Here is a 25,784-nt window from a genome sequence, read left to right on the forward strand (position 1 = left end):
GACCTTGGAGTACAAGTACATGCTCCACTGAAAGTGGAGTCACAGGTAGACAGGGTGGTGAAGAATGCTTTTGGCACGCTGGCCTTCATAAGTCAGGGCAATGAGTATATAAGTTGGGAGGTCATGGTGCAGTTGCACAGGACACTGGTGAGGCCACACTTGGAGTATTGTGTTTTGGTCACCCTGCTATAAGAAAGATATTATTAAACTGGAAAGAGTGCAGAAAAGATTTTACAAGGATCTTGCCAGGATTTGAGGGACTTAGTTATAGGGAGAAGTTGGACAGGCTAGGACTTCATTCCTCAGAATGTAGGAGACTGAGAGGTGATTTTATAGAGATGTATAAAATCATGAGGAGCATTGGTAGGGTGAATGCACTCTGTCTTTTTCCCAGGGCTGGGAAATCAAGAACTAGAGGGCATAGGTTTAAGGTGAGGGGAAAGATTTAATAGGAAATTGAGGGGCAACTTTTTTTTTACACACAAAGGATGTTATCTTTGTGGAATGAGCTGCCAGAGGAAGTGGTTGAGGCAGGTACAATAACAAAAGACAGTTGGGCAGGTGCATGGCTTGGAAAGGTTTAGAAGGTTATGGGCCAAATGCTGGTAAATGGGATGGGGCATATTGGTCGGCATGGACCAATTGGGCTGAAGGACCTGTTTCCATGCTGTATAACTCTTTAAAAAAAATTTGCAGGTTTATTGATTATCCAGCAAGCACTCTCTTACTATTGAGACTTAAAATTGCAAATCCATCATACAGGGAAAGATCATTCAAATGCAAGAATGATTTACCAGAAGTTAACTATTAAAAACAAACACACAAGAGAATGTATACTCTCCTCAGCAGTTTAAGAGTTAATATCAAGGTAATATAACCTCCAAGTCTTTCTGCATGTGATAAGGCATTCTTCCTCATAAATATATAGGCAGCTATTAAACCATGCAGTGCTGTTTGAACTTTTGGCTTATGGTTGCAGTGGAATTCTCTAGGGAAAGGGCAATGTGTAGATGAATAGGTTTCATATTTCACATGCCATTTATAAAATGCAAATGTATTAGCTGATCACAGTGAATAATAATAACTCCATAAAGTAGATTCGTATTTAGAATGAAGTGTCAAATTTATTGGACAAAGAATGTGTAACAAAATAGAATTTAAAACTAATATCAATTGCAACTTATAGTGCACGTTCAACATCTTGGTGGGGTTAATTTAGGGAGACCTGTAATCTAATATTTGAAGTGTTTTTTTTAAGGCGTCATGTAATTATCCATGGGGCTTGCAACTAGGAAAAATAAAGTGATCCACTGTTCCATAAGGATACTGATTTTATGTTAATCAGAGTCAGTATTTAACTGTATTTATAGTCATACAGCACGGAAACAAGCCCTTTGGCCCAACTGGTCTACGCTGACCAAGATGCCCATCCAAGTTAGTCCCATTTGCCAGCATTTGGCCCATAACCTTATCAACTTTTCCTATCCATGTACCTGTCCAACTGTCTTTTAAAAGATTTGTTAACATCTCATTTATTTTGCTGAATGTTAATATTTCTAAAAAAAACTTTTTATTGGCCATAATTGTAATTTTTCCTTTGGAAGCCTAAAACTACATGGCTTGCCCATTACATTTGAAAATTTCAAAACTGTGCTAATTAACATAGTGATGATGATGGTACTATAAAACTAAATGTGGTGAAGCTACCACACAAAAGCACAATTTCATTGCAGTATTGTTCCCTCGATAACTTTATTAGAATTTTCAACATTTTAATTCCAAAAAAAAGCTTTTCACTGTGTGATTGTGTAAAATGGGTTATAAGGAATATAATCTACATTTTATACAATCCCACATAATTTTATTACCTCATTTGAAAGTCTATTTTGACCCTCCCTCCCTTTGCTCCCATTCTGTTCGAGGCAAGATGCCAGTGACCTGGGACTTCATATAATAAAGTTGAAGGACTATTGTTGGTCTGTTAATTGGATGCTGTGGCTTGTGGTTGTTTGTTGGATAGATTTAACAAGCTAGTGAGGTCATGCTGATAAACCTTTTGTGTCCTGTTTCTTTGTGAAGGAGAGTTAATGTTTAAAATCTTTCGGTGTATGGCAAACACAAATGTCAATAGTTTGCTTTGATAGCAAGATTAGTCATTTTTTTCTCTGTGCACACATGCACTGAAAGCCACTTAGTAGAAATCTATCTGTGGCAGACAAACAGCATAAGAAATCTAAATGTCCCAAGAGGGAGGAAACATAAATTGAATACCATTTGAATCCCAGTGTCACTGTGCAGTGCTCTGATATTTTTGTGACACGGTGAAGTGCTCTGATATGAACGGCATCTTCACAACCGTGCTTAATAAATAAAGAACATGGCTATGCACTTGGGTGTACTATTTAGTTTTAGACAATGGGTTAAGCAGTTTCTATTTACTTTGAAACCACTTTACATAGAAACTATAATCTACCTTAGAATCTGATATGTATCGTTTTGAGTGGGTGTTAAAACAACTGTAATCATCTGATTGAAAATCACTAGGCATATCATACAAATAGATGATACAACTAAGTAAATTATTAGGAATCTAGATTGGTATTGGTTTATTATTGTCACTTGTACCGAGGTACAGTGAAAAGCTTGTCTTACAAACCAATCGTATAGGTCAATTCATTACACAGTGCAGTTACATTGAGTTAGTACAGAGTGCATTGAGGTAGTACAGGTAAAAACAATAACAGTACAGAGTAAAGTGTCACAGCTACAGAGTAAGTGCAGTGCAATAAGGTGCAAGGTTACAACAAGGTAGATCATGAGGTCATAGTCCATCTCACTGTATAAGGGAACCAACCGTTCAATAGTCTTATCACAGTGGGGTAGAAGCTGTCCTTAAGTCTGGTGGTATGTGTCCTCAGGCTCCTGTATCTCCTACCCGATGGAAGAGGAGAGAAGAGAGAATGTCCTGGGTGGATGGGGTCTTTGATTATGCTGGCTGCTACACCAAGACAATGAGAGGTAAAGACAGAGTCCAAGGAGGGGAGGCTGGTGTCCGTGATGTGCTGGGCTGTGTCTACAACTCTCTGCAGCTTCTTGCAGTCTTCGGCAGAGCAGTTGCCGTATCAAGCTGTGATACATCCAGATAGGATGCTTCTTATGGTGCATCGGTAAAAGTTGGTGAGAGTCAAAGGGGTCAAACCAAATTTCTTTAGCCTCCTGAGGAAGTAGAGGCGCTAGTGAGCTTTCTTGGCCGTGACATCTACGTGATTTGACCAGGACAGGCTGTTGGTGATGTTCACTCCCAGGAACTTGAAGCTGTCAACCCTCTCAACCTCAGCACCATTGATGTAGACAGGTGCATGTACACTGCCCCCTTTCCTGAAGTCAAGGACCAGCCCTTTTGTTGACATTGAGGGAAAGGTTGTTGTCATGACACCATTCCACTAAGCTCCCTATCTCCTTCCTGTACTCTTGACTCATCACTGTTTGAGATACAGCCTACAACAGTGGTATCATCTGCAAACTTGTAGATGGAGTTAGAGCAGTATCTGGCCACACAGTCCTGAGTGTATAGGGAGCAGAGTAGAGGGCTGAGGACTCAGCCTTGTGGGGCACCAGTGTTGAGAATAATCGTGCCGGAGGTATTGCTGCCTATCCTCACTGATTGCGGTCTGTTTGTTAGAAAGTCAAGGATCCAGTTACAGAGGGAGGTGTTGAGTCCTAGGTCTCGGAGTTTGGTGACAAGCTTGCTTGGAATTATTGTATTGAAGGCAGAGCTGTAGTCAATAAACAATAGTCTAACGTAGATGTCTTTACTGTCCAGATGCTCCAGAGCTGAGTGTAGGGCCAGGGAGATGGCATCCACTGTAGACCTGTTTCGCTGATAGGCAAATTGCAATGGGTCTAGGTTGTCTGGTAGGAGTTGATGCGTGCCATGACCAACCTCTCAAAGCACTTCATGATGGTGGATGTCAGAGCCACTGGTCGATAGTCATTGAGGCATGTTACCTTGTTTTTCTTTGGTACCAGGATGATAGCGGTCTTCTTAAAACAGGAGGGAACCTGAGATTGAAGCAGGGAGAGGTTGAATATGTCCGCAAATACTTCTGCCAGCTGATCAGCACAAGATCTGAGCGCGCGGCCCGGGACACCATCTGGGCCAGGTGCTTTCCTCGTGTTCACTCTCCGGAAGACTGATCTTTCGATTATGAGATAATCCCTTATCTCAAGGGATTTGGCAGTGAGGCCATGATGCAAGGTACCATGTAGTGATAGGAAACTACTTATTAAGTTCCTGCTTGGGACTAGTGAGAAGATGATGCAGATTTCAAAAATATGTTCATCCCATGGAGGTGGAAAGGATCAAATGATGAAAATACTTGGACTGGTGCAGTAAAAGCTAAAAATGTTGGAAATACTCAACAGGTCAGGAAGCAGCTGTGAAGGGAGAAACACAGTTAACATTTCAGGTCGATAACCTTTCATCAAGAAACAGATATTTAGAAGAAAATATTAAGTTTTTGGATAAAATAAATAGTAACAGTACAACTTAAACAAATATCACATACATTTTAAATCTGTATGCTTAACCTATAATATGTGTAAAATGCTGGGTTTGTGGCTAATTTAGAGAGACTACAATCTAATAAATCTGGGCAAAATAAGGAGATCCAGTGTTCTATGAGGACATTGCCTTCCTGTCAATCAGATTTCTGTATTGCTGATTCGCAACTCACAAGAGTCCACTCAGTGATGTTGGTACAGCACACCTGTAAGTCACACCTTGCTGACTATGACAGAACAGAACTATACTATGGGTAACAAAATAACTGAGATCACTGAGATTATTTTTCAACTATCTCAGTAAAGTCAGTGAGAATGGGTAAGGATAAATATCTTAAAGTGTCTACTTTTGAATAAAGGTTCCATGCTCATGGAGAGAGAGAGCATGGAAATGGGGTCTTCAGCCCACTGAGTCCATGTCAACAATCAAACCCCCATTTATACATTAATCGTACCCAAATCCATTTTATTCTCTCCACATTCTCATCAGCTCCCCTTCCCCTCCACAAGATTCCATCACTCAACAACACATCAGGGGCAATTCACAGTGGCCATTTAACCTACCGACCCGCACGTTTTTGGGATATGGGAGGAAAGAGGAGAACCCTGAGGAAATCCACGTGGTCACAGGGAGAAAATGTAAACTCTACACAGACAGCACTGCCGGTCAGGATTGAACCAAGGTCACTGGAGTTGTGAGGCAGCAACTCGACTGGCTGAGCTACAGTGCCCCCCCTGGTGTGACTGGTACAAATGGAAGATGACCTTATGAAGCATTAAAATGAAAAACACAATAATGCTGGAGGAACTCAGCAGGCCAGGCAGCATCCGTGGAGAAAAGCAGGCGGTCAATGTTTCCAGTCAGGACCCTTCCTCAGGACTGAAGATAGAAGGGGAGGCCCAACGTATAGGAGGGAAAAGCAGAGCAGTGATAGGTGGACAAAAGAGGGGAGGCGGGGTGGGCACAAGGTGGTGATAGGTAGATGCAGGTAAGAGATAATGATAGGCAGGTGCAGGGGAGGAGGGGAGAGCAGATTCACCGGGGGATGGGTCAAAGGTAAGAAGAGAGAGGGGGAGAAAAGGCTGGGAAAGGGAAGAAGAGAAGCAGCGTGGTGGGGGTAGGGGATTACCTAAAGTGGGAAAATTCAATATTCATGCTGTTAGGCTGCAAGGCAAGTTCCCTCCCCTCTTTTGTCCACCTATCACTGCTCTGCTTTTCCCTCCTATATATTGAGCTCCCCTTTTCCTACCTTCAGTCCTGAGGAAGTGTCCTGACTCGAAGCATTGACCGCCTGCTTTTCTCCATGGATGCTGCTTGGCCTGCTGAGTTCCTCCAGCATCATCGTGTTTTTATGAAGCGTTAACATTTCCTACCAGATCTAAAGTCACCAGGCATTAATTTTAATGAACCAAATATTTCCAGTCACCTTGCTCAATTGCTTTCCTGACAGGATACCATGGATTCAAATATCAACATGTTTTAGTCCTTCCTCTAGAGACTTTGACAGTCAGAAAAATCAGATGTGTCTAAACAAACACCACACAGTCTGAGGAAAAGAAATGAAGGGTGACTCATCACCAATCTGAAAGGAAACCAATTACATTAAACACCAGTGTTAAGAAGCAGACGTGCATCTTCAAGCGAATCTAGTCAGTGTGCGTCACCCCAGTGTGCCTGCTGTGCTGTTTTGACTGTGGAATTGGGGAGAGTAGTGTTCCATAGAAGATGTTTGCAAACTGGAATATTTAAAAAGAACTAACAGGTTTAAAAAAATAACTGGTAAGTTGGATGCAATGATGGTTATTATCTGAGAATTGCCATCAGGCTTAAACATTGAAAGGATGCAGAAAGAAAGTGATGCCACGGACAAGAGGGATTTATAGCATCCTACATCAGCGCAATACCTTTTGCATCCTATCGGGATGTATCACAGCTTGGTACAGCAACTGCTCTGCCCAGGACTGCAAGAAACTGCAGACAGTTGTGAACACAGCCCAGCGCATCATGGACACCAGCCTCTCCTCCTTGGACTCTGTCTTTACCTCTCGTTGTCTTGGTGAAGCAACCAGCATAATCAAAGACCCCACCCACCTGGGTCATTCTCTCTTCTCTACTCTTCCATCGAGTAGAAGATACAGGAGCCTGAGGGCACGTACCACCAGACTTAAGAACAGCTTCTACCCCACTGTGATAAGACTATTGAACGGTTCCCTTATACAATGAGATGGACTATGACCTCACGATCTACTTTGTTGTGACCTTGCACCTTATTGCACTGCACTTTCTCTGTAGCTGTGACACTTTACTCTGTACTGTTATTGTTTTTACCTGTACTACATCAATGCACTCTGTACTGACTCAATGTAACTGCACTGTGTAATGAATTGACCTGTATGATCGGTATGTAAGATAAGTTTTTCACTGTACCTCAATACAAGTGACAATAATAAACCAATACCAATACAAAGCCACAAAGAGAATGCTTGATTGTTGTCAAATGCAAATATTAAATTTGTTAAGGGAAGAGGAGTTCTTTCCTGAGGAGAGAGAAAGCCACATCAGAAGCACTGGTGCCATCATTACTGTGCCTTCTTTTCTCTGATCCTTTTACCTCACTTCCAGATCCACATTAAAATTACCCTTGCCCTCACTTTCCAGCCTCCACGTTTAATGGTTCATCCTCTCCCATTGCTTCCAACAACAGTTTGATTCCACCACCAAACCTATCTCCCCGTCTCTCTCTTAGCATCCTACAGTAATGTGATTATAAACTGACTACCAAGAATACAGTGTCCAATATGAAGGAGGAAAGAATGTGAAGAAATGGGATTTATTTATTTGAGGAGCTAACATTTCAAACGTGCTACTCTTCTGAGATTGAGAAGAATAGACCAATATTCTCTGGAGCTGAGAAAAATGAAAGCAGATGCATTGAAGTATTTAAAATCCTTCAATGGCTTGACAGGATTCAATCTGAGAGGCTGTCTTCCCTGGTTGGACATTGTAGAACTGGGGTGATTGAATAAGGCTTTGCTCATTTAGGACCAAGTTTGGAATAGAGTTGTGAATCTTCGTAGTTTTCTACTTCGGGATATTGTGAATGATTAGTGGGGTGTTCATCTTTTTGGATGAATAAAAGTATAAAGGGATGAAGAATCATTTTCATCTGGAGTCATCTTATAATCTTAAATAGATGTTAAATAAAAATCTGGAAGTAATCATTTCTTTTTCAAGTTCACTGTCCCTTCCCAAGAAATATTTGCACATTGCTGTCTGTCTATGGTAAAGAATCACTGGTGGTGCAGGACTAGTCTAGAATCACAAATCGAGTGATAAGAATTTAAATCCCACCTTAGCACCCGGGGCATTTAAATTTAACATAACTGAGAGAGTCATGGAATGAAACATTCATCTCAGGCTGTCCTTGAGTAATGAACGTGTTCCATTTTTACAGACGTCCATAAGTCAATTTTGTCCATAAGTCAAAAAGTACACAAAAATCACTCGATATGGTAACCATACCTCCACAGTATTGTAATGAATGGCATCAAAAGCACACAAGACTGATTTGAAAGAACAATTACTAAAAGTGGAGAGAGAGAGAGAGAGAGAGGAAACTAGTTCTGCAATTCATAGGAATGAACGTATGTGTGTACATTGGAATTCTGAATTTAAGATTATTATGGGAACTCGTTCCTATGCACGGGCGTCCATAAATTGGGGATTCGTAACCTTGGGGTAGCCTGTAACAGTAACCATAAAGCTATTGGATTGTTGTCAAAACAAATTCCTGATCAGCACTGCACTTTGGGGAGGAAATCTAACAGTCTTATGTGGTCTGACCTGTCTCTGATTCCTGATCCATCAATGTGGTTGTCTCTTTATTCCAGGGGCAAGTAGGCATGGAAAATTTTTTGGCATCATTGCCAGTGACATCCACCTCTTGTGAGTGAATAAGTTAAAACAAAACCTGGCTGATGAAAACCATAAGGGGTTACACAGGAAAACATTTTGCTTAAGTTCCAGTTGCCAGTCAAAGTAGATGATTGAGTCGAACTTCTGGGATCCTCTCCAGAGTTAATCTTTTCTTTAAATGAACATCCAACCTTCTTCATTTGAAAAGTTTGTCACTGTCATGCAGTAAACAATCCATAGATATGGACAAGAAAGGCTATTTGGCTTCTCTTGTTATTGGAGGAATCACCAAGTGGAAACTCGTTTCACATGTATTTCTGTTTCATCATGTTTCAGATAATCCATTGGATAAAAAGCAGCTGATGAAAATAGGAATTGCTTTAATTATAACCGGGCATTTGAACTTCATACTAGGAGCGATTGTCCATGGAACAGTCCTGCGATACGTCACCTTGCCGGGGAATGGCATGTCTGTTGAGTATTCTGTAGCCAACATTTTTGCTGCACTCTCAGGAATACTGGTATGGTTAACCTATTTTTTCATATAATTTTACTGTTAAAGCCTTTAGAATGATAATTATACTTGTAATTAATGATCACTGGAATATTTTCTTTGATGCATAAGTTTCAAGTACATCAGAAGCAAAAATCAGCAGGTCAGGCAGCATCTTGAAGAGTAAAACAAAGTTAACATTTCAAGCCAGTAACCATTCATCAGAACTGGAGACACGAGACTGCAAATGCTGGAATCTGGAGCAAAAAGAGACCAAACTGTTGGAGGAACTCAACGGGTCAGGCAGCATCTGTGGAGAAAAATGAGCAGTCAACGTTTAGGGTCAGTTTATATTCATCAGAACTGGAAAGGTGAGAAAACAAGGATGTTTAAAATAGCAGAGGAGGGAGGGGTGCAGAGAACAAAGACGACGTTTGTGATAGAGTGGAGACCAAGGTTGTTCAGGTGACGGAAATGCTCTTGGTGCTGTCTAGGTGAGAGCAATGATAGCTTATTAATCATAGCTGATCTCTTTGCAAGAGTAAAAAGGGAGATAAACAAAGGCAGGTAAAGAAAAATAATGTAACTATAAGAACACTGCAGTTGCTGGAAATCTGAGATAAAGGGAAATACCAGCAAAATAAGTGGCATCTGTGGAGAGAGAAAAAGCGAGTGGATGATCATACATCAGACTGGCCAGGAAAGCCTGGTTATCTGAAATCATTGAATATTGAACCCCAAGGGTGTAACTTGCCCAGACGGAAGATAAGGTGCTATTCCACAAGTTTACATTGGGCTTTATAGGAGCAATGTAAGGAGCCAAAGATTGAGAGGTCAGAGGGGGATGGAGAATTAAAGTGGCAGGGTTGCCCTTGCAGACTGAATGGAGGTGTTTTGCAGAGGGGTCACCCAATCTGCATTTGTTTTTTCCAATGTAGAGACAATCACATCATGAGCACCAAATGAAATTCAGTAGTTTGGAAGAAGTGCAAATGAATCACTGCTTCATCTGGAAAGACTGCTTGGGTCCCTGGATGGTGAAAAGGGAAGAAGTAAAAGAACTGCATTGCATAGGAAAATACTGTAAGAAGGGGAATGGTTGGTGGAACTGGAAGAACAAACTAGCGGGAATGGTCTCACTGGAATTCTGAGAGCAGAGGGGAAAATGTATCTGGTGGTGTAATATTGTTGAAGGTGGTCATGCAGCAGGTAGTGTGGGTGCTTCACAGCCTGAGCGAACCTGGTTCAGTTCTGATCTCCAATGCTGTCTTTGGGTTTATTATTGTCACCTGCACTGAGATACAGTGAGAAGCTTTTGTTTGTCATCCAGTCAGATCAGGCCATATATAAGTACATTGACGTAGTAAGAGAAACAGAATGCAGAACGCAGAATCTATAGGGAGCTTGCACATTCCCCCAAACCACATGGTTTCCTCCAGGTGCTCCAGTTCCTTCCCATGTCCCAAAGGCATGTTGGTTGATAGGTTAATTGGTTTTTGTAAATTCACCCATAGTGTAGTTGGGTGGTTGGAGAATCAGAGTGGAATTAATGGGCATGTGAGCAAGAGTATATTATAGGCAGCCCAGGTTACAGAAGACCTAACTTATGGAAATCTGACTTTACCCAAATGTTCTCATACATTTTTAAAGAATTTTTCAAGATGGTAATAATAATAGTAAAACATTTTGTAGTATTCATTAACAACTGGATGCAGTATATATTCCATTAGTTTAATCATGGGTAGTGTTGGGGCGAATATTGAATGAAATGAAAGATTTATAGGAAGTGTATGCAGAGTAATACAAAATGGGTAGCGATAGAAAACAGATGTTTCTGACTTGCTTATAGACAGGTCTTGGAGAGCGTAAGCAGGTATGTTTACAAGGCTGATTTCCTTCCTGAAGCTGGTTAGATTTACTTCTGGGTATACGAATACAAGTAGGAGCAGGACTAAACACAATGAGTCTTTGAGCAACAGACAGTCAGCTGGAGGAACTCATCAGGTCGAGCAGCATCTGTGGGGGGACAGGAATTGTCGACGTTTTGGGTCGAAACCCTGCATCATTCAGGGTTTTGACTTGAAACATCGGCAATTCCTCCCCCCCCCCCCCCAGATGTTGCTCAACCCATTCAACGTTGACCAGTACAGCACAGGAACAGGCCCTTTGGCCTATGATGTTGTGCCAAGCTAATTAAATTAGTAATTAAAACACCTAACTAAACTAAACTAAACTTCTGCCTACATAATGTCCACATCCCTCCATCCTCTGCATATTCATGTGCCTATTATAAGAGCCTCTGAAACACCTCTATCGCATGTGCCTCCACCGCCACCCCTGGCAGCGCATTTCAGGCACCCACCGCTCCCTGTGTAAAAAAAAAACTTGCCCCACACATTTCCTTTGAACTTAAATGCATGCCCTGTTGTACAAGACTTTTGACACTGGGGAAAAGATACTGGCTATGCTATCCATGCCTCTCATAATCTTATAAACTTCTATCTGGTCTCCCCTCAGACTCCACTGCTCCAGAGAAAACAAGCTAAGTTTGTTCAACCTCTCCTTAGAACACATGCCCTTTAATCTAGAGAGCATCATGGTAAATCTCTTCTGCACCCCCTCCAAAGCCTCGACATCCTTCCCTTAATGGGGCAACCAGAATTGAATGCAATACTCCAAATGCGGCCTAACCAGAGTTCCTCCAGCAGATTGCTTGTTGCTCCAGATTCCAGCATCTGCACTCTCTTGTGTCTACATGGTTCTTCAAGCTTTTTTGGAGTCATAATTGTTAAGGTTTGTAAGCTTGAGTTCCTCAGCTGAGCTCCAATTTCAGTTGCCATTTAAAGTTGGTGCTTTAAGGAAGATTGCTATCATGTGGCTTAAACTATAAATTACAGAGCAGGTCTAATAAAAATAACATGAAGTGGCAGCTTGAAACTGTACAAGATAGTTTGCACCATGTTTCACAGAAAGTGGAACTTCTATTCTCTATGTGGCTGTCAGAAGTCATGATACTTAGTCAATACTGCTGTTATGGAAATTGATTTAGTATTTGTACCATAGCTGTTGGAAGCATGGATACGACAACCAGCTCCCTTTGGCATGATAACAAATTACTGTTGCACACTTTTACACATAGCTGTCCAGAAAGCAAAGTTTGCAAAGGCACCAATTCACTGAAATGATGAAGTAGAAAATTATTGGGAAGTGTTTTGATCAAAGCCAAGGTCTGCAATTAAAACATTAAGGCTGATTAGACTTCTGACTTAATTGACCCTTCACAGAACAAAACAAGTAAACATGGCTGGGATTAATACAAACCATTCCTCTTACCTCCTGAGTTGGTGATTCTTTTTTTAAACCCCTTTGTCCTCGAGATTTAATTTATGGGTATATGAATACAAGTAGGAGCAGGACCAGACACATGGTTTAACGATGCTGATGTAGTCGCATTTAATTACTCTATGAGTTCTTATGAGACATGTTTCTCCCAGTATAATTAGTAGAAGGTAGACACAAAAAATCCTGCAGGTGCTGGAATCTGGAGCAATGCACAAAAAGTGCTGGAGGAACTCAGCAGGTCAGGCAGCACCCACGGAGAGAAATAAACAGTTGACATTTCGGGCCAAGACCCTTCATCAGGACTGGAAAGGAAGAGGGCAGAAGCCAGAGCACACACAGGCAGGTGATAGGCAAGTCCAGGTGATGAGGGAAGGTAGGTGGGTGGGGGAGGGGAGAAGATGTAATAAGCTGAGAGGAGATAGGTAGAAGAGGCAAAGGGCTGAAGAAGAAGGAATCCAGTAGGAGAGGGCAGTGGACCATGGAATAAAGGATGGGGGAGGGGAGAAGAGGAGATGGGCAGGTCATCAAGGCAGGGGAAGGGAGCCATAGGAATAAGGGAAGACAAAGGAGTGGGGGGAGACAAAGAAGGGGTGGGGTTACCGGAAGTTCGAGAAATCAATGTTGAGGCCATCAGGTTGGAGACTCCCAAGGAGGAATATGAGGTGTTGTTCCTCCAACCTGCGTCTGGCCTTAATGTGGCAGTAGAGGAGGCCATGGATAGACATGTCTGTATGGGAGTGGGATGTGGAATTGAAGTGGGTGGCCACCAGGAGGTCCTGGCTGTTGCAGCAGACAGAGCGAAGGTGCTTGACGAAGCGGTCACCTGATCTACGTCGGGTCTCACTGATGTACAGGAGGCCACACCAGGAGCACTGGATGCAATAAGTGACTCCCTCCGACTCGCAGGTGAGGCGCTGCCTCCCTGGAAGGATTGTCTGGGACCCTGAATGGCGGTGAGGGAGGAGGTGTAGGGACAGGTGTGGCACTTTGGTGTGGTTGCAGGCATAAGTGCTGGGGAGTTATCGGTGGGGAGGGACGAGTGTTAAGAGCAATAGAAGCACTCTTTGTTTAAGTACATGTTTATCCTGGCAGGATTGGAAGTAATATAGGTGTAAAGTGATCCTTCTTTCTCAAAAATATTAATTTAAAGAAATAAACTTGTGAATTTATAACCAAGGGACACCCGGTAAGTTTGGGATGGGACATTGATTATCAGGGTCATTCAGGAGCAGAGCTGGCTGCCTTTGATTAAAGCCAATGAGGTGGGAGCCAATCTTCTGTCAGAAGACAGCCTGTGATCACACTGGAAAAAACAATGTGGTCTGAGGGTGTGCAGTCAGCAAGCAGAGTGCTGCTCATTAGATGGTCTGACACTGCAGCTGAAGGCTTGTGAAATGCAAAATTACTTTGTCTTGCCAGCATGAGTCATTCACATCCCCAATACTCTGGCAGCACTGGTCACAAACAAGCCAATTTTGCCACCAATGATGCGGCACAGTGGCACATAGCTCCAGCAACCTGTGCTCAATCCTGACCTCAGGTGCTGCCTCTGGAGTTTGGATGTTCTCCCTGTGCCCGAGGGGGTTTCCTCCCACATCCCAAAGCTGGGCATGTTGGTAAGTTAATTGGTGACTGCAGATTGCCTCTAGTGTGTAGGTGTTTGGAAGAATCTGGTGTTAGTTGATGAAAATGTGGGGAGAGAAAAATGGAACATAGTGTAAATGAGTGTTTGATTGTCGGCAATGACTTGTTGGGCCAAAGAGCATGTTTCCACATTGTATGATTCTATTAATTTTTAAAGCATTGTGTAGCCCTTTAAACATAAGCATTTTCTAAGGAAACCTCCTTGGCTGAGGCAGTTTAAACAATTTCTTTCTCTTTATCTGGCCATCTCGCCTCTCCACTCAGTCCCGATGCAGGATTTTGACCCGAAACATCAACAATTCCTTTCCTCCCACAGATATTGCCTGACCCACTGAGTTCCTCCAGCAGATTGTTTCTTGCTCCAGATTCCAGCATCTGCTGTCTCTTGTGGAAACCATTTCCTGCTGTTTAATTTAAACATAAAGTTAATCCGTGAACTGCATTCATACTTGGTTTGCAGTACTGCAGTATCTGCTCCTTTCTCCAATTTCCTTGACTTTGTTTGGTTTCCTTCTTACATTTTCATCAGTTGCTTCTGTAAGCTTCATTAAAGAAAAGTGCAACAGGAAGTATCTATGCGTAACATGAAAACAAATCATAAAGCTTTCTTCCGCTCAAGTTAAGGGCATTTTAATTCAGAAGAGAAAAATCAAAGAAACTGCAGATGTTGGAAATCTGAAACAAAACTGGAAAATCCTAGAAACAGTCAGTCAGTGGGTCAGGATGCATTAGCAGAAAGAAGGAGTTAAAATTTCAGATCAAACTGTGTTTCTCTTTCCACAGATGTTGCCTGACCTACTGAGTGTTTCCAGCTTTTTCTGTGTTAATTGAGAAGAGGATTGGTTAAGCCCTTTTGTTCCAGCAAGGGGAGGGCTTTACCTCCGCACCTTGGGTCTTTTATTTCTGACCGTTTCTTCTTCAATGGCATTCATAAGCTCTGCCACCTGGAAGGGCAAGGATGCCATGTGTGGGGCACCACCATCATGTGCAGGTTCCCCTCCAAGTCACCCACTACCCTGACTTGGAATTATTGGCATTCCTTTAATCATTCTTGGGTCAAAATCCTGGAACTACCTAATAACACCATGGAAATACCTTCACCTGCGGGACTTCAGGACCTTCTTGGGGCAGCTAGAGAAGGGCAGTATAGTGGCACAACAAATACTGGAGCCATCTACAGCTCCAGTGATCCAGGTTCAATCCTGACCTTCAGTGTTGTGCGTGTGGAGTTTGCATGTTCTCCCTGTGAACATATGGGTTTCCTCAGGTACTTCAGTTTCCTCTTATATCCTAAAGGCACGTGGATGTGGTAGTTTAATTGGCTACTGCTAAGTACCCCTGGTGCAAGTAGGTGGGTAGGAGGAAAAATGGAGGGGAGCTGATGCATGAGAGACAGAATAAGTTATTGGGAAATAAGTGGAGAATGGGAGTGATAGGGTTGCTCTGGGAGCAGGCGTAGAGTCAATGGCCTGGATGGCTTCCTTCTACCCCATAAGGACCTCATATTGCCCCTTGTCCTACGACTGTAATAAAAAGCTTCTGACCGGAAACCAGTTCCGGGAGAAGGTGTACAAATGATGTGGGTGTTCCTGTTCTCAACGTGCAGGGTTTGGGGGAAGGAGGGCAAGAGGAGAGAAATCTGTGGAGGCAGTAGAGATCTCATTGGGAATCGGTAAGGAAGTCAAGGATTCAGTCCCCTCATCCTCCAAGATGAGTGTGTCAGATTCCGGGATAGGGTCGTGTGGGAATGGGTTGCAGATGCAGTTGCAGAGCAGGGAAGTTGGTGGGCCAGAAGAAAGAGTCATAGAGCACGGAAACAGGCCCTTTGGCCCAAGTGGTCCATGCCAACCAAGGTTCCCATCTAAGCTAGTCCTATTTGTCCATGTTTGGCCCATAGCTCCCTAAACCTTTCTGATCCATGTACCTGTCAAAGTGTCTTTTAAATGTTGTCAATGTACCTACCTCAACCACTTCCTCTGGCAGCTCATTCCATATAGGGATCATCTTCTGGGTGAAAAAGTTGCCTCTCAGGTCCCTATTAAATCTCTCCCCTCTCACCCTAAACCCATGTCCACCAGTTCTTGATTCCTCAACCCTGAGATAAAGACTGTATGCACTCACCCTATCTATGCCACTCCTGCTCTTTCTGTTGCAGAAGGATTTATTCCTTCCAGGAAGCAGTCCTCTCCTCCCTTCAGCTGCTACACTTCCCTACCCTGAGAATCTTGGTTAGCCGGGATTAAATCCAGAAGTCAGGTTTAATTAGAATGACAGCCTTACTTGAATACTGAACTGTCTCCTGGAACCAAAGCAACTCTTCACCCTCAGTGCCATTCATTACAAGTGGAAATTTGTGGTTTGAAGTTGGGTTTGAGATTTATAAAATTTATTATTTCACCCCCCCCCCACCCCAACACCCTTTGTTTTTAAGTTAAAGTTACAATATAAATTCAGAGACACGAACAACCACAGAAGGAATCTCACATAAAAATACTTGAAATTTCACCCTGAACCCATTAACAACAGAGTTAAAACTCTAGGATGTGGATCAAATGTGACAATCTGCATTGCCATCTGATTGTATGCACAACTGTTGTTCCCATTGCAAATGGTTCTTTCTGTAGTTCATCAACTTGTTTTAATTCTTCCTCATCAAGTTTCTAAAGCACTAGTGAAGATTGTAATTTCACTTGTAAATCTCTTTTTCAGACAATTTGTACTGGAATTGCAGTGATTGTGTTATCTGGGAACATGCCTCAAATAATCCTGGTGAGAAGAATGCATTATTTATGTGTTTGTCTCTTTTTATGCCACTATTATTTTTCATACAAAGATTGGTGTCTCTAATAAAACAGAATTGCTCTTTTCAAGGGAAATTTGGACTTTGAGAAAACTTAGGTAGTTAGGGGAGCTGGCCAAATGATGGTTGATGAAGGTTTTAGGGTGTATTCTTAAAGAGGGAAAGTTGCTGAAGGAGAATTCCAGAACAAGGGGGTGTACTGACTAAAGGCTCTGCCACTATGAGTAAATTGGAATGAAAGGGGCGTGGAATATGAGACACCGTGGACTAGAGTCATGAGTGCACACAATGCAAAGTAGGATGTAAATCTGAATGCCATCTAATCACTCCTGGTGATTAGATAGCATGAATGATAGAGAAATGGGGGCTCTGTGGGAGGGAAGGGTTAGATAGATCTTAGAGCAGGATAAAATGTCGGCACAACATTGTGGGCCGAAGGGCCTGTATTGTGCTGTAGTGTTCTATGTTCCTTACAGATGTAAACAAAGACAAGGGTTACTCAGGATTGCTGTTCTCATATGTCAGTACAATAATGTTTATTTTTGTCTTGTTTAATTATGCAGCAGTACATTGTGTTTACAAGTAGTATGTTCAATTCACTCATCGCCATAGCCTGCGTGCTGGGTTTGGGTGCCTCTGTGGTGGTGACCATTGCAAATGGTGGACGAACGTTACTTGCAGTCTGTCATCTCAGTTCCACTAAGGACGTTGTACAAGTAACAAATGAATGTCCGTTTGACCCAACAAGGATTTTTGTAAGTTAAGCTTACACGTACTAAGTATGCTTACTCTGTGTTTACCAATCAATGTGTAGTTAAACTTCATTGTGAGTTGAACCCATTTACAGTTTACCTCAGTAATTTAAAACACATTTGCACAAAATATAAGGAGGAAATAAAACTGCAACAGGAACTGTTTGGGCTTTAAATTCACTAATCTCAGGTGGGCTGTTAGCAATCTCAAATCAAATGAACAGATAATTTGAAGTAGCTAAATTCAAGCTAAGAACAGATTGTATCTCCTAACCAATTAAACTAATGTGCCAACACTAAGCTCTGTGGAAACACAATTATATTGTTACTGCATTAATATTTACTCCACATTATGTAGCAGCATTTGACTGCATCACATGGGTCATTTATTGCTTTAAATCAGCAGTACTCAGTTATGAGATTCCAGAGCCACATTCACAATCATCATTAACCAAAAGAACAACATGACTACTGTTTGTCCTGCTCACCACCCCTCTTAACGGAGACACACAATCATTGTAAATATATAACATCGAATTCTTTAAAATGTTCACCAAAATTTCAGTGCAATAAAAGCTACATTTGACTAACATTTATTGCATGCATTTATCTGCCTGGCTCTCAGTTTAATTTATGGCTCTCCCCTTGAGACACAAATTCTGCGAAGTTAGGATCTGTTTGAGATGTCAATTCAAAAGTACACCGGGTGTTGGAGAGCAAGTCAATTTTGCCTGTTGCTTCTAATCATTGATTTTTTTTTAAATAGGACAGTCAATTTGTTGCACATTAACCAGCCGCCTTTACCTTCACTACTAGGCAGGTAAAGTGTTCCCACCCCTCGTTAAAAGATCCACATTCATCTTCGTACTTTAGTTTGCTGCTTTTGCCATATTTAGTTTTGTGTTTACAGTATGGTACATTAATGTCCACAAGACAAATGCATGTGATAGTTCAAAAGAAGTCTAATTAGTTTTTAACTGGCATCCTACTGTTAGTAGAGCACAATGGGAAATGTAGTATAATTACCATACATTAGGTTGGCATCGTAAAATTTCATATTCTAATCCAGAAATTAGACATCTTGAAGAGCCACATATGGGTAAAGAGCTGCAGCCTGAGTATTATCAGTTTAAACTAACTAAAATGTACAGTCAGCAAACACCAGTTCAGTAAATCCATGATTAATTCTCATTCAAAGGGAATTATGGGAAATAAAGTCCCCTTGCCAGACCATATAAATACTTTAAAATTGTTTACTGGTTTGCAACTAGAGAAGGAAATATCTGCCATGGTACAGGTAAAGATTTGTATTGTGCTCATTGATAATGGTCTCCTATCAAACAGCCCATTGTTTCTAATTCTCAATTAGAACAGAACGTGGATGAGGTGATATCCTTGGAACCATAACAATATTAGTCACCATAACAATATTAGTCACCAGCATCAATCTCAGTCCTACCAATAGGCTAAAAAAAGGGCATAATGTGAAACACACACAGGTGCACACCAACTAAAAACCCAGCAGCAATTGAAAACCACTCATTAACATTTTAGTCATTCAATTCCAAATTGTTGTACATCTGCTTGAAAGCTGCTGTGATCCATAATTTCCAAATCTGGAAAACCACTGCACAAACCATTGTTATCAACAAATCACTTTTATAGCTATTCTCACAAGGCTTTTGTTGTGTTTGTCTCACTGAGGATGATTAATTTATAATAAGATTTTTTATTAGCACAGGCTGTTTTGTCAATAACAATGATATATTTATATGTCTTTGTCAAATTGTCATCTCTGCTGCAGTTTTCTTGAATCTCCGGTGGTTCCCATTTCAAGCACTTGATAAGACAGCCTGTTCAATTTGCAGAGAAGTTCCCTCACATTATGCAAAGCTGTTGTGCTGCACTTGACTGAATTTTATCTTTCTGCATATCACCGTTCTGCAAATTCACTATGTGTGTTCTGTCTGTAAAAGATCCAGATGCATGGAGGTAGTAGGCATGCACAGTGGTGTCAGAGTGCAATGCCTGGTTTGACCTCACCTGTACAAAATTCTTGTGTCCATTTATCATATTCCCACATTGCTCTCCATGCCTTTATGCTCCAGGCTCTTTGCATTATACACAAACAAGCGCTGCCAAAAAACTGTTTTGTCTTTCTGTCTTTCTGTACTCTGCCTTTCAGACTTTTTTCTTACTAAACCCTCATCTTCCACATCCAATTTTGCCCTTTTGAAACTGCTGTGATGTTCCATTTTCCCTGCCGAACTGAGCTAACTCTACCCAGTGGTACCAACGAGGGAGGGAGGGCTGTACACAGGGCTCACTACTGGGCCTCTTGCTTTACAAGCTATGTATAAATGCTTTGGATTTAAATGTAGGGACCCCAATTGAGAATTTTGCCACTGACACCAAGATTGGCAACATGGTTGACAGTAAGGAAGCAAGTTCTAGGTCACAGGAAAACATCAATGGAATGGTTCGGTAGACAGAAAAATTGCAAATGGAGTTCAGTCTGGAAAGATTGGCAAAACAGCCAAGGGAACACTCATTGAACTGTTGTACACTATGTGTACATAGGAAGAGTGATCTTGAAGGGCATGTCCACAAACCTCTGAGCAGGACTGGTAGAATAAGGTGCTTAAGGATTCATCCAGGAAACTTGCCTTCATTGGCTTGAACACGCAATAAAAGAACAAGGAGGGCATGCTAGAACTGTAGAATATTAATGGGGCACAGCAGGAGTATTGTGTACAGTTCTGATCCCCACACCGTGGAAGGATGTGATAACACAAGGTGCAGAGATTTACAAGCATGTTGAGAGGCTGGAGACTTACAGTTATAAGGAGAAACTGACAAGGCAGGGGTTGTTTTCTTTGAAACAAAAGTGACTGAAGGGAGGTTTCATTAAGGTGCATAGAATTAGTTGAGGATAGGATAGACTAAGAGAATCTGTTTCCTTTGGTGGAGAGGTCAGTAATAGCAGGCAAGGATCCATGTTAATTGGTATAAGGACTAGGGGAGAGTTGAGAAGAAATTATTTCTTTGGATGAGTTGGGGGGGGGGGGAGCGGTGCTGTAACTCACTGCCTGAAAGGGTGATGGAGGCAGGAACTTTACCTTTGTTAAAAAAATAGTTGGGCAAGTACTTGAAGAGCTGTAGTCTGCAAGGCTACAGATCAAGAGCTGGGAGTCTTTCATGGCTCATAACAACAACGAGTAAATCCAGCTTGAATTCATGTTCCTAATTAGCACCTTCTGACTCCCTGCTGATTTGAGTCTATGCCATCAGTGATCCAGGCACTAAACTGGAATTCTGCCCTCCTTCTCCACTCCCTACTCCTTTCCTTAAAATCTACCACTTTCACACATCCTGCCATCTCCACACTTGGCTGAGTATCAGAATTCAGTTGATGATACATCCACAGACTGGGCTCGGCAAAGAAGTGTCCTACTCTTATCCTCCAGGCATTGGACAGATAGGAGAACAAAAATATCCATCCAGCATCCCTGGTCAAGATTGGCACAACATTGTGGGCCGAATGGCCTGTCCTGTGCTGTACTGTTCTATGCTCTATGTTTCAATCACTCTGTCTGTTGTACGTGAAGACAAATGTTGGAGTGCCCTCAGGAGGAAAGAAACTCATAAGGAGTGTAAGTAGGATATTAAACAGTCAATCTTAACTGCAACCTCTCAATATCTTACTTTCCATCTGCAACATGACTGAAGTGTTAACCTTGGTGACCAAGGGGATGACTATATAATCTAATACTTTGTCTCCTAGGATACCACACTTGCAATGTGGATTCCATGTCTGATACTGACTGGTCTGGAGGCTTTCCTATCTATTAGATGTTTTTTTATGTCAATGAACTCCTTAAGAGGCAAAAAGCAGCAGCGACGTAAACAGGTAGGAGAAGGAAATCAACCTTACAGGGAATGAGTCCCATGTGATTTGATAAACACCACCAGACAATTAAATGCCTAGCAAATCAAATATCTCCATTCTGATTTTTATGATATTAATAATTTGGTGGTTGTTAAAGGATTTGCGTTTCTTAAGTAGTTTTTCTTTTAAATTTAAGGAACGAATGAATGTCTCACCAACATAGATCATCGCCATCTGGAAGAGAGTTAATAGACAGTCTTTTGGTGTTAAATTAATTCTAAATAATAGATGAGACAGCACAGACCTTCACTTTGTGCTGCGCATACTTACTTTGCATCTAATTTTTTTTAAATATACAAGATGTCCTACTTTTAGCACCATGGTAACAGTTAACCAAACACCCTTATGAAAAGGACTCTGAACATAGCTCTGGAATATTAGATAAAAAGTCTACAATTAAATATGACCAAATAAATAACATTTAAACATTTATTAACATGGCTATTAATAAGTATGGCTTTTAATCCAATGGGAAGGGGAAACAAACTGCTTCCAAGTTCCCTTGCTACCAGGGATGCAGTTTCACCAGTGTGTCGTGAAAGAATCAGCTTTAACTGATTGTAACCAAGTGTGATTGTATGGTTATCCAAATGACTACCAGCCTACATAGTTTACTCAGAACAAACCCATGATTCCATAATGAAAACAAAAGCCGTAACATCAAAAAATAAATTTTACTCCAAATAAAGATTGCTACATTCAGGGTCAAGGTTTAACAATAGGCAGTGGCAACTATTAGTTGTATTCGACAACTTGCCATTCCCAAGCTTAAGTATAACCATACCATAAATTACCAAACTGTCTTGGGTAATCAACCCTACCTGTGAGTGTTTGAAACATGAAAACAAAGAACATCAGAGCAGGTGTAGGTCCCCTGGTTGTTAATCCTTCCATTTTCCAAATCTATCACTATTTAGATAATAATGACCTTGTTTTTGGAACCAGAGTGGATAACCTAAACAGCCCTTCCAGGTCAGACAAAGATTCACATACACCTCCAACCTTGTTTACTGCATTCGGTGCTCTTGATGTGGCCTCCTTTAGATCGGCAATGCCAAGCATAGACTATGGGACTGTTTTGCGGAACACCTGCACTCTGTCCGCAGTGGCCATCTTGAGCTCCTGGTTGTAAGCCACTTCAACTCCGCTTCCCATTCCCACACCGACGCATCTGCCCTCGGCCTTCTGCACTGCCAGGGTGAGACCAAACGCAAACTAGAAGGACAACACCTCACATTCCACTTGGGTGGGCATTGAATGGACATTGAATTTTCCAACTTCAGGTAACCCGCACCTCCTGCGTCCCTTCCTCTTTCTTTCTTATCCACCCAGGTTCTCACCCCAGCCCATTTCCCCCCACCCCTGCTTTTTCCAAACACCACCCCAACCCCCTGCCACCCAGAATTCATTCTCCACCCCAACTTGGTTCCATCTGTCCATCACCCGTACACTTAACCTACTGGGTCTCCTATTCCCTCCCCCAGCCAGTTCCCTTTCCCCATCATCCTCCCTTATCTGGTTCCACTCATCAGATTCCAGCATCTGCAGCCTCTTGTGTCTTCACGTCACCTTCCAGCCTCCACTTCTACCTCCACTCTCCCCACCTGGCTCCATCTGCTGCCTCCAACTGGTTCCACCTATCACCTGCCAGCCCTTGCCTCCCCTCTCCTTCTCCACTCCTTATATTGGCTAGCTCCCCTCCACACTCTCAGTCCCGATGCAAAGCTTTGACCCAAATTGGGGGCCATTACTCTCCCTCCACAAATGCTGCCTGACCCAGCAGTTGGTTTTTAACCTCATACTTATCTACATTAAACTGAATCCGCCGTGCATTTGCCCACTCATCCGACTAGTTCTAATCACACTTGAGCCTCTTTGCATCTCCACCGACACCAGTGGTCATTTGCAGTAGCCTTTTACGTATATTAATTCAAGGGATGTGGGCTTTGAGGGCTGATTTAGCATTTAATTACCCATCTTTAGTTGCCTTTGGGAAGGTGGTAGTAAGTTGCCTTCGGGAAGGTGGTAGTAAGTTGCCTTCTTGAACTGCTGCAGTCTTTGAGGTGTGGGTAGACCCACAATGCTGTTAGGGAGAGAGTTCCAGAATTTTCAACCCAGTGATGGTGAAGGAACAGCGATATATTTCCAAGTCAGGCTGGTGTGGGGCTCGGAGGGCAACTTCCAGGTGGTGGTGTTCCCATGCTTTTATTGCCCTTGTCCTTCAAGCTGGTAGAGGTTGTGGGTTTGAAAGGTGCTGTCTGAGGAGCCTTGGTGAATTGTTGCAGTGCATCCTGTAGATGGTACAAACTGCTGCTACTGTGCATCGGTGGTGGAGTGAGGGAATGGTTGTGCATGGGGTGCTCATCAAGTGGCTGCTATGTGCCACATGGGGTTGAGCTTCTTAACCCAACATCTTCGAGACATGAGAGGAAACTGGAGAACCCGAAGGAAACCCATGTGGTCACTCTCCTCCCGCCTCACATCCCTCCACTCCCACCACCGCCAAACTTTGTGCTGTCAGCAAACTTACAGATGTTAATTTAGTTCCCTCATTCTAATCATTGATATATACATTGTGAACAGCTGGGGCTCAAGCACTGATCCCTGTGGCATCCCACTAGTCACTACCCACCACCCAGAAGAAGATTCCAGTGAACGTGGACCTAATCAACCTAATCTCTCCTTGTACATTAATGCTGGCACTTTTTTGTTTCCTGTCTGTCAACAAATTCTCAATCCATGCTAGTATATTGGTCCCAAATCCTCAATTTGCTTTAATTTTGCACACTAACATCTTATGCAGGAGATTACCAAAAGCCTTTTGAAAGTCGAAATATGCCACATCTAACAGTTTTGTAGTGTAAGTTCTTACTTCAACATCCTGTACATCAAATGCATTCTTTGTACAATCAGCATCAAATTTTTGGAAGAATTTTCATTCCTACTGCCAAACTCAGCAACTTGAGAGATAAAGGAGAGTGCAACAAATTCGGAAAAAGTGAGACAGTCATTCAACGATGCTCAGCTGTGGCCTTTGGAGAAGAGGCCAATGTTCAAGTGGCAAACCTTTCCACAGTGACCATAAGCCCACCCGTCAGATGGGGTCTGAGGCAGCTGCGGCTCCTAGCTCACCAGTGAGCCTGAGCTTGGGTTCTCCATGAGTTCTCTGTGGTGACTGCATTAGCCTTAACTCTCCTTTGTCAGACAGGGTGGTTGTGAGCGGAAGGAGACACAAGAGACTGCAGGTGCTAGAATCTGGAGCAATACACAATATGATGAAGTCCGCGGGTCAGACAGTGCCGATGGAGAGACACAAACAGTCTGTTTGAGGTCGAAACCCTTCAGTAAGCAGTGTTTGTCCAGTGGTCAGCAGGATTCTTGACTTACTTGAGAACTTGCTTGACCTCGTCTGCATATTTGTCCTTCCTCTATCACAGGCAGTTCTTGAGCTAGTCAGACAGTTCTGGTGTGCATTGAAAGATTGTGGTGTGCTACCTGGTATCGCTCTTCAACTGAAAGACGTTCAGGTTGCTGGTGATGATGGTGCATTAGAAGGCAAGTCACCTTCCATCTCCAGTTTGACTGATACCAAAGGCAAAAGGTGGATTCAGTATGGACATAGTGTAACTAACACCCCAGTGTTATAGGGACAAAAGCTGGGCATCATTGGAGATAGTCCTCCCCTAATTCAGATGGGCACTTTTCAAAGCTATTTGATATTCACTATAATTTTGCCTTTTAAGCAAGATAATAATTTCCCCAGGTCTTTAAAATATGAAAGAAAACTGATTCTAGGCACTTCAATGCAATATTAACTGCTGCTCATAGATTGGAATTATAACTTCAGACATTACATTAATTTGAGAACTGAAATCTTTTGCAAGACATATACAGTAATTCCAACCAGTAAAGCTATTGGTGTCCCAGGGAGACTAGAGGGATTTATACTGACTTGGAGGTCTAAATTAAATAGGGTAAACCAAAATCAAAACAAAGTTTAGCTTTTCCATAACTATGAGCTGGTGAATCTAATCTGCATTTTAGGGTAATTTCTTCTTATTTGAAATAAAACTGTAGGCTATGTGACAACAAAGGAGACCAGCAGATATAAACAAGATTGAAGTAACTTTCAATGATGCAGAACATATTCAGACACAAGGCATGGTAAAGAAGCTGACTCTTCATACTGTACATCACTTTTCACTCTTAACATGAGTGGCACTCCCTACTTTGTTTCCGGGCTCTGGCAGAATCACAAGGGCAGTGACAGAAATGTTCAAACAAAGCTAATTTATGCAGTTACACCAGGCAACTTCACAAAGGTG

At 42.2% G+C, this 25,784-nt stretch overlaps 1 protein-coding gene across 2 annotated transcripts in view; it reads left to right on the top strand.

Annotated features, from left to right (window-relative positions):
- LOC127581626 (keratinocyte-associated protein 3-like) overlaps positions 1-25,784 on the top strand; it is a 35,228-nt gene that overhangs the window by 7,152 nt on the left and 2,292 nt on the right. The window contains exons 2-5 of one of the 2 annotated variants that reach the window (XM_052036156.1): positions 8,816-9,000; positions 16,668-16,727; positions 17,322-17,513; positions 21,295-21,420. In XM_052036156.1, the coding sequence (XP_051892116.1) occupies positions 8,816-9,000; positions 16,668-16,727; positions 17,322-17,513; positions 21,295-21,420 (563 nt within the window). The remainder of the gene's footprint in view (positions 1-8,815; positions 9,001-16,667; positions 16,728-17,321; positions 17,514-21,294; positions 21,421-25,784) is intronic. The other variant, XM_052036157.1, reaches the window with a different exon arrangement.

This window comes from Pristis pectinata, chromosome 22 (genome assembly GCF_009764475.1).
Source record: "Pristis pectinata isolate sPriPec2 chromosome 22, sPriPec2.1.pri, whole genome shotgun sequence".
Classification (NCBI taxonomy): Eukaryota; Metazoa; Chordata; class Chondrichthyes; order Rhinopristiformes; family Pristidae; genus Pristis; species Pristis pectinata.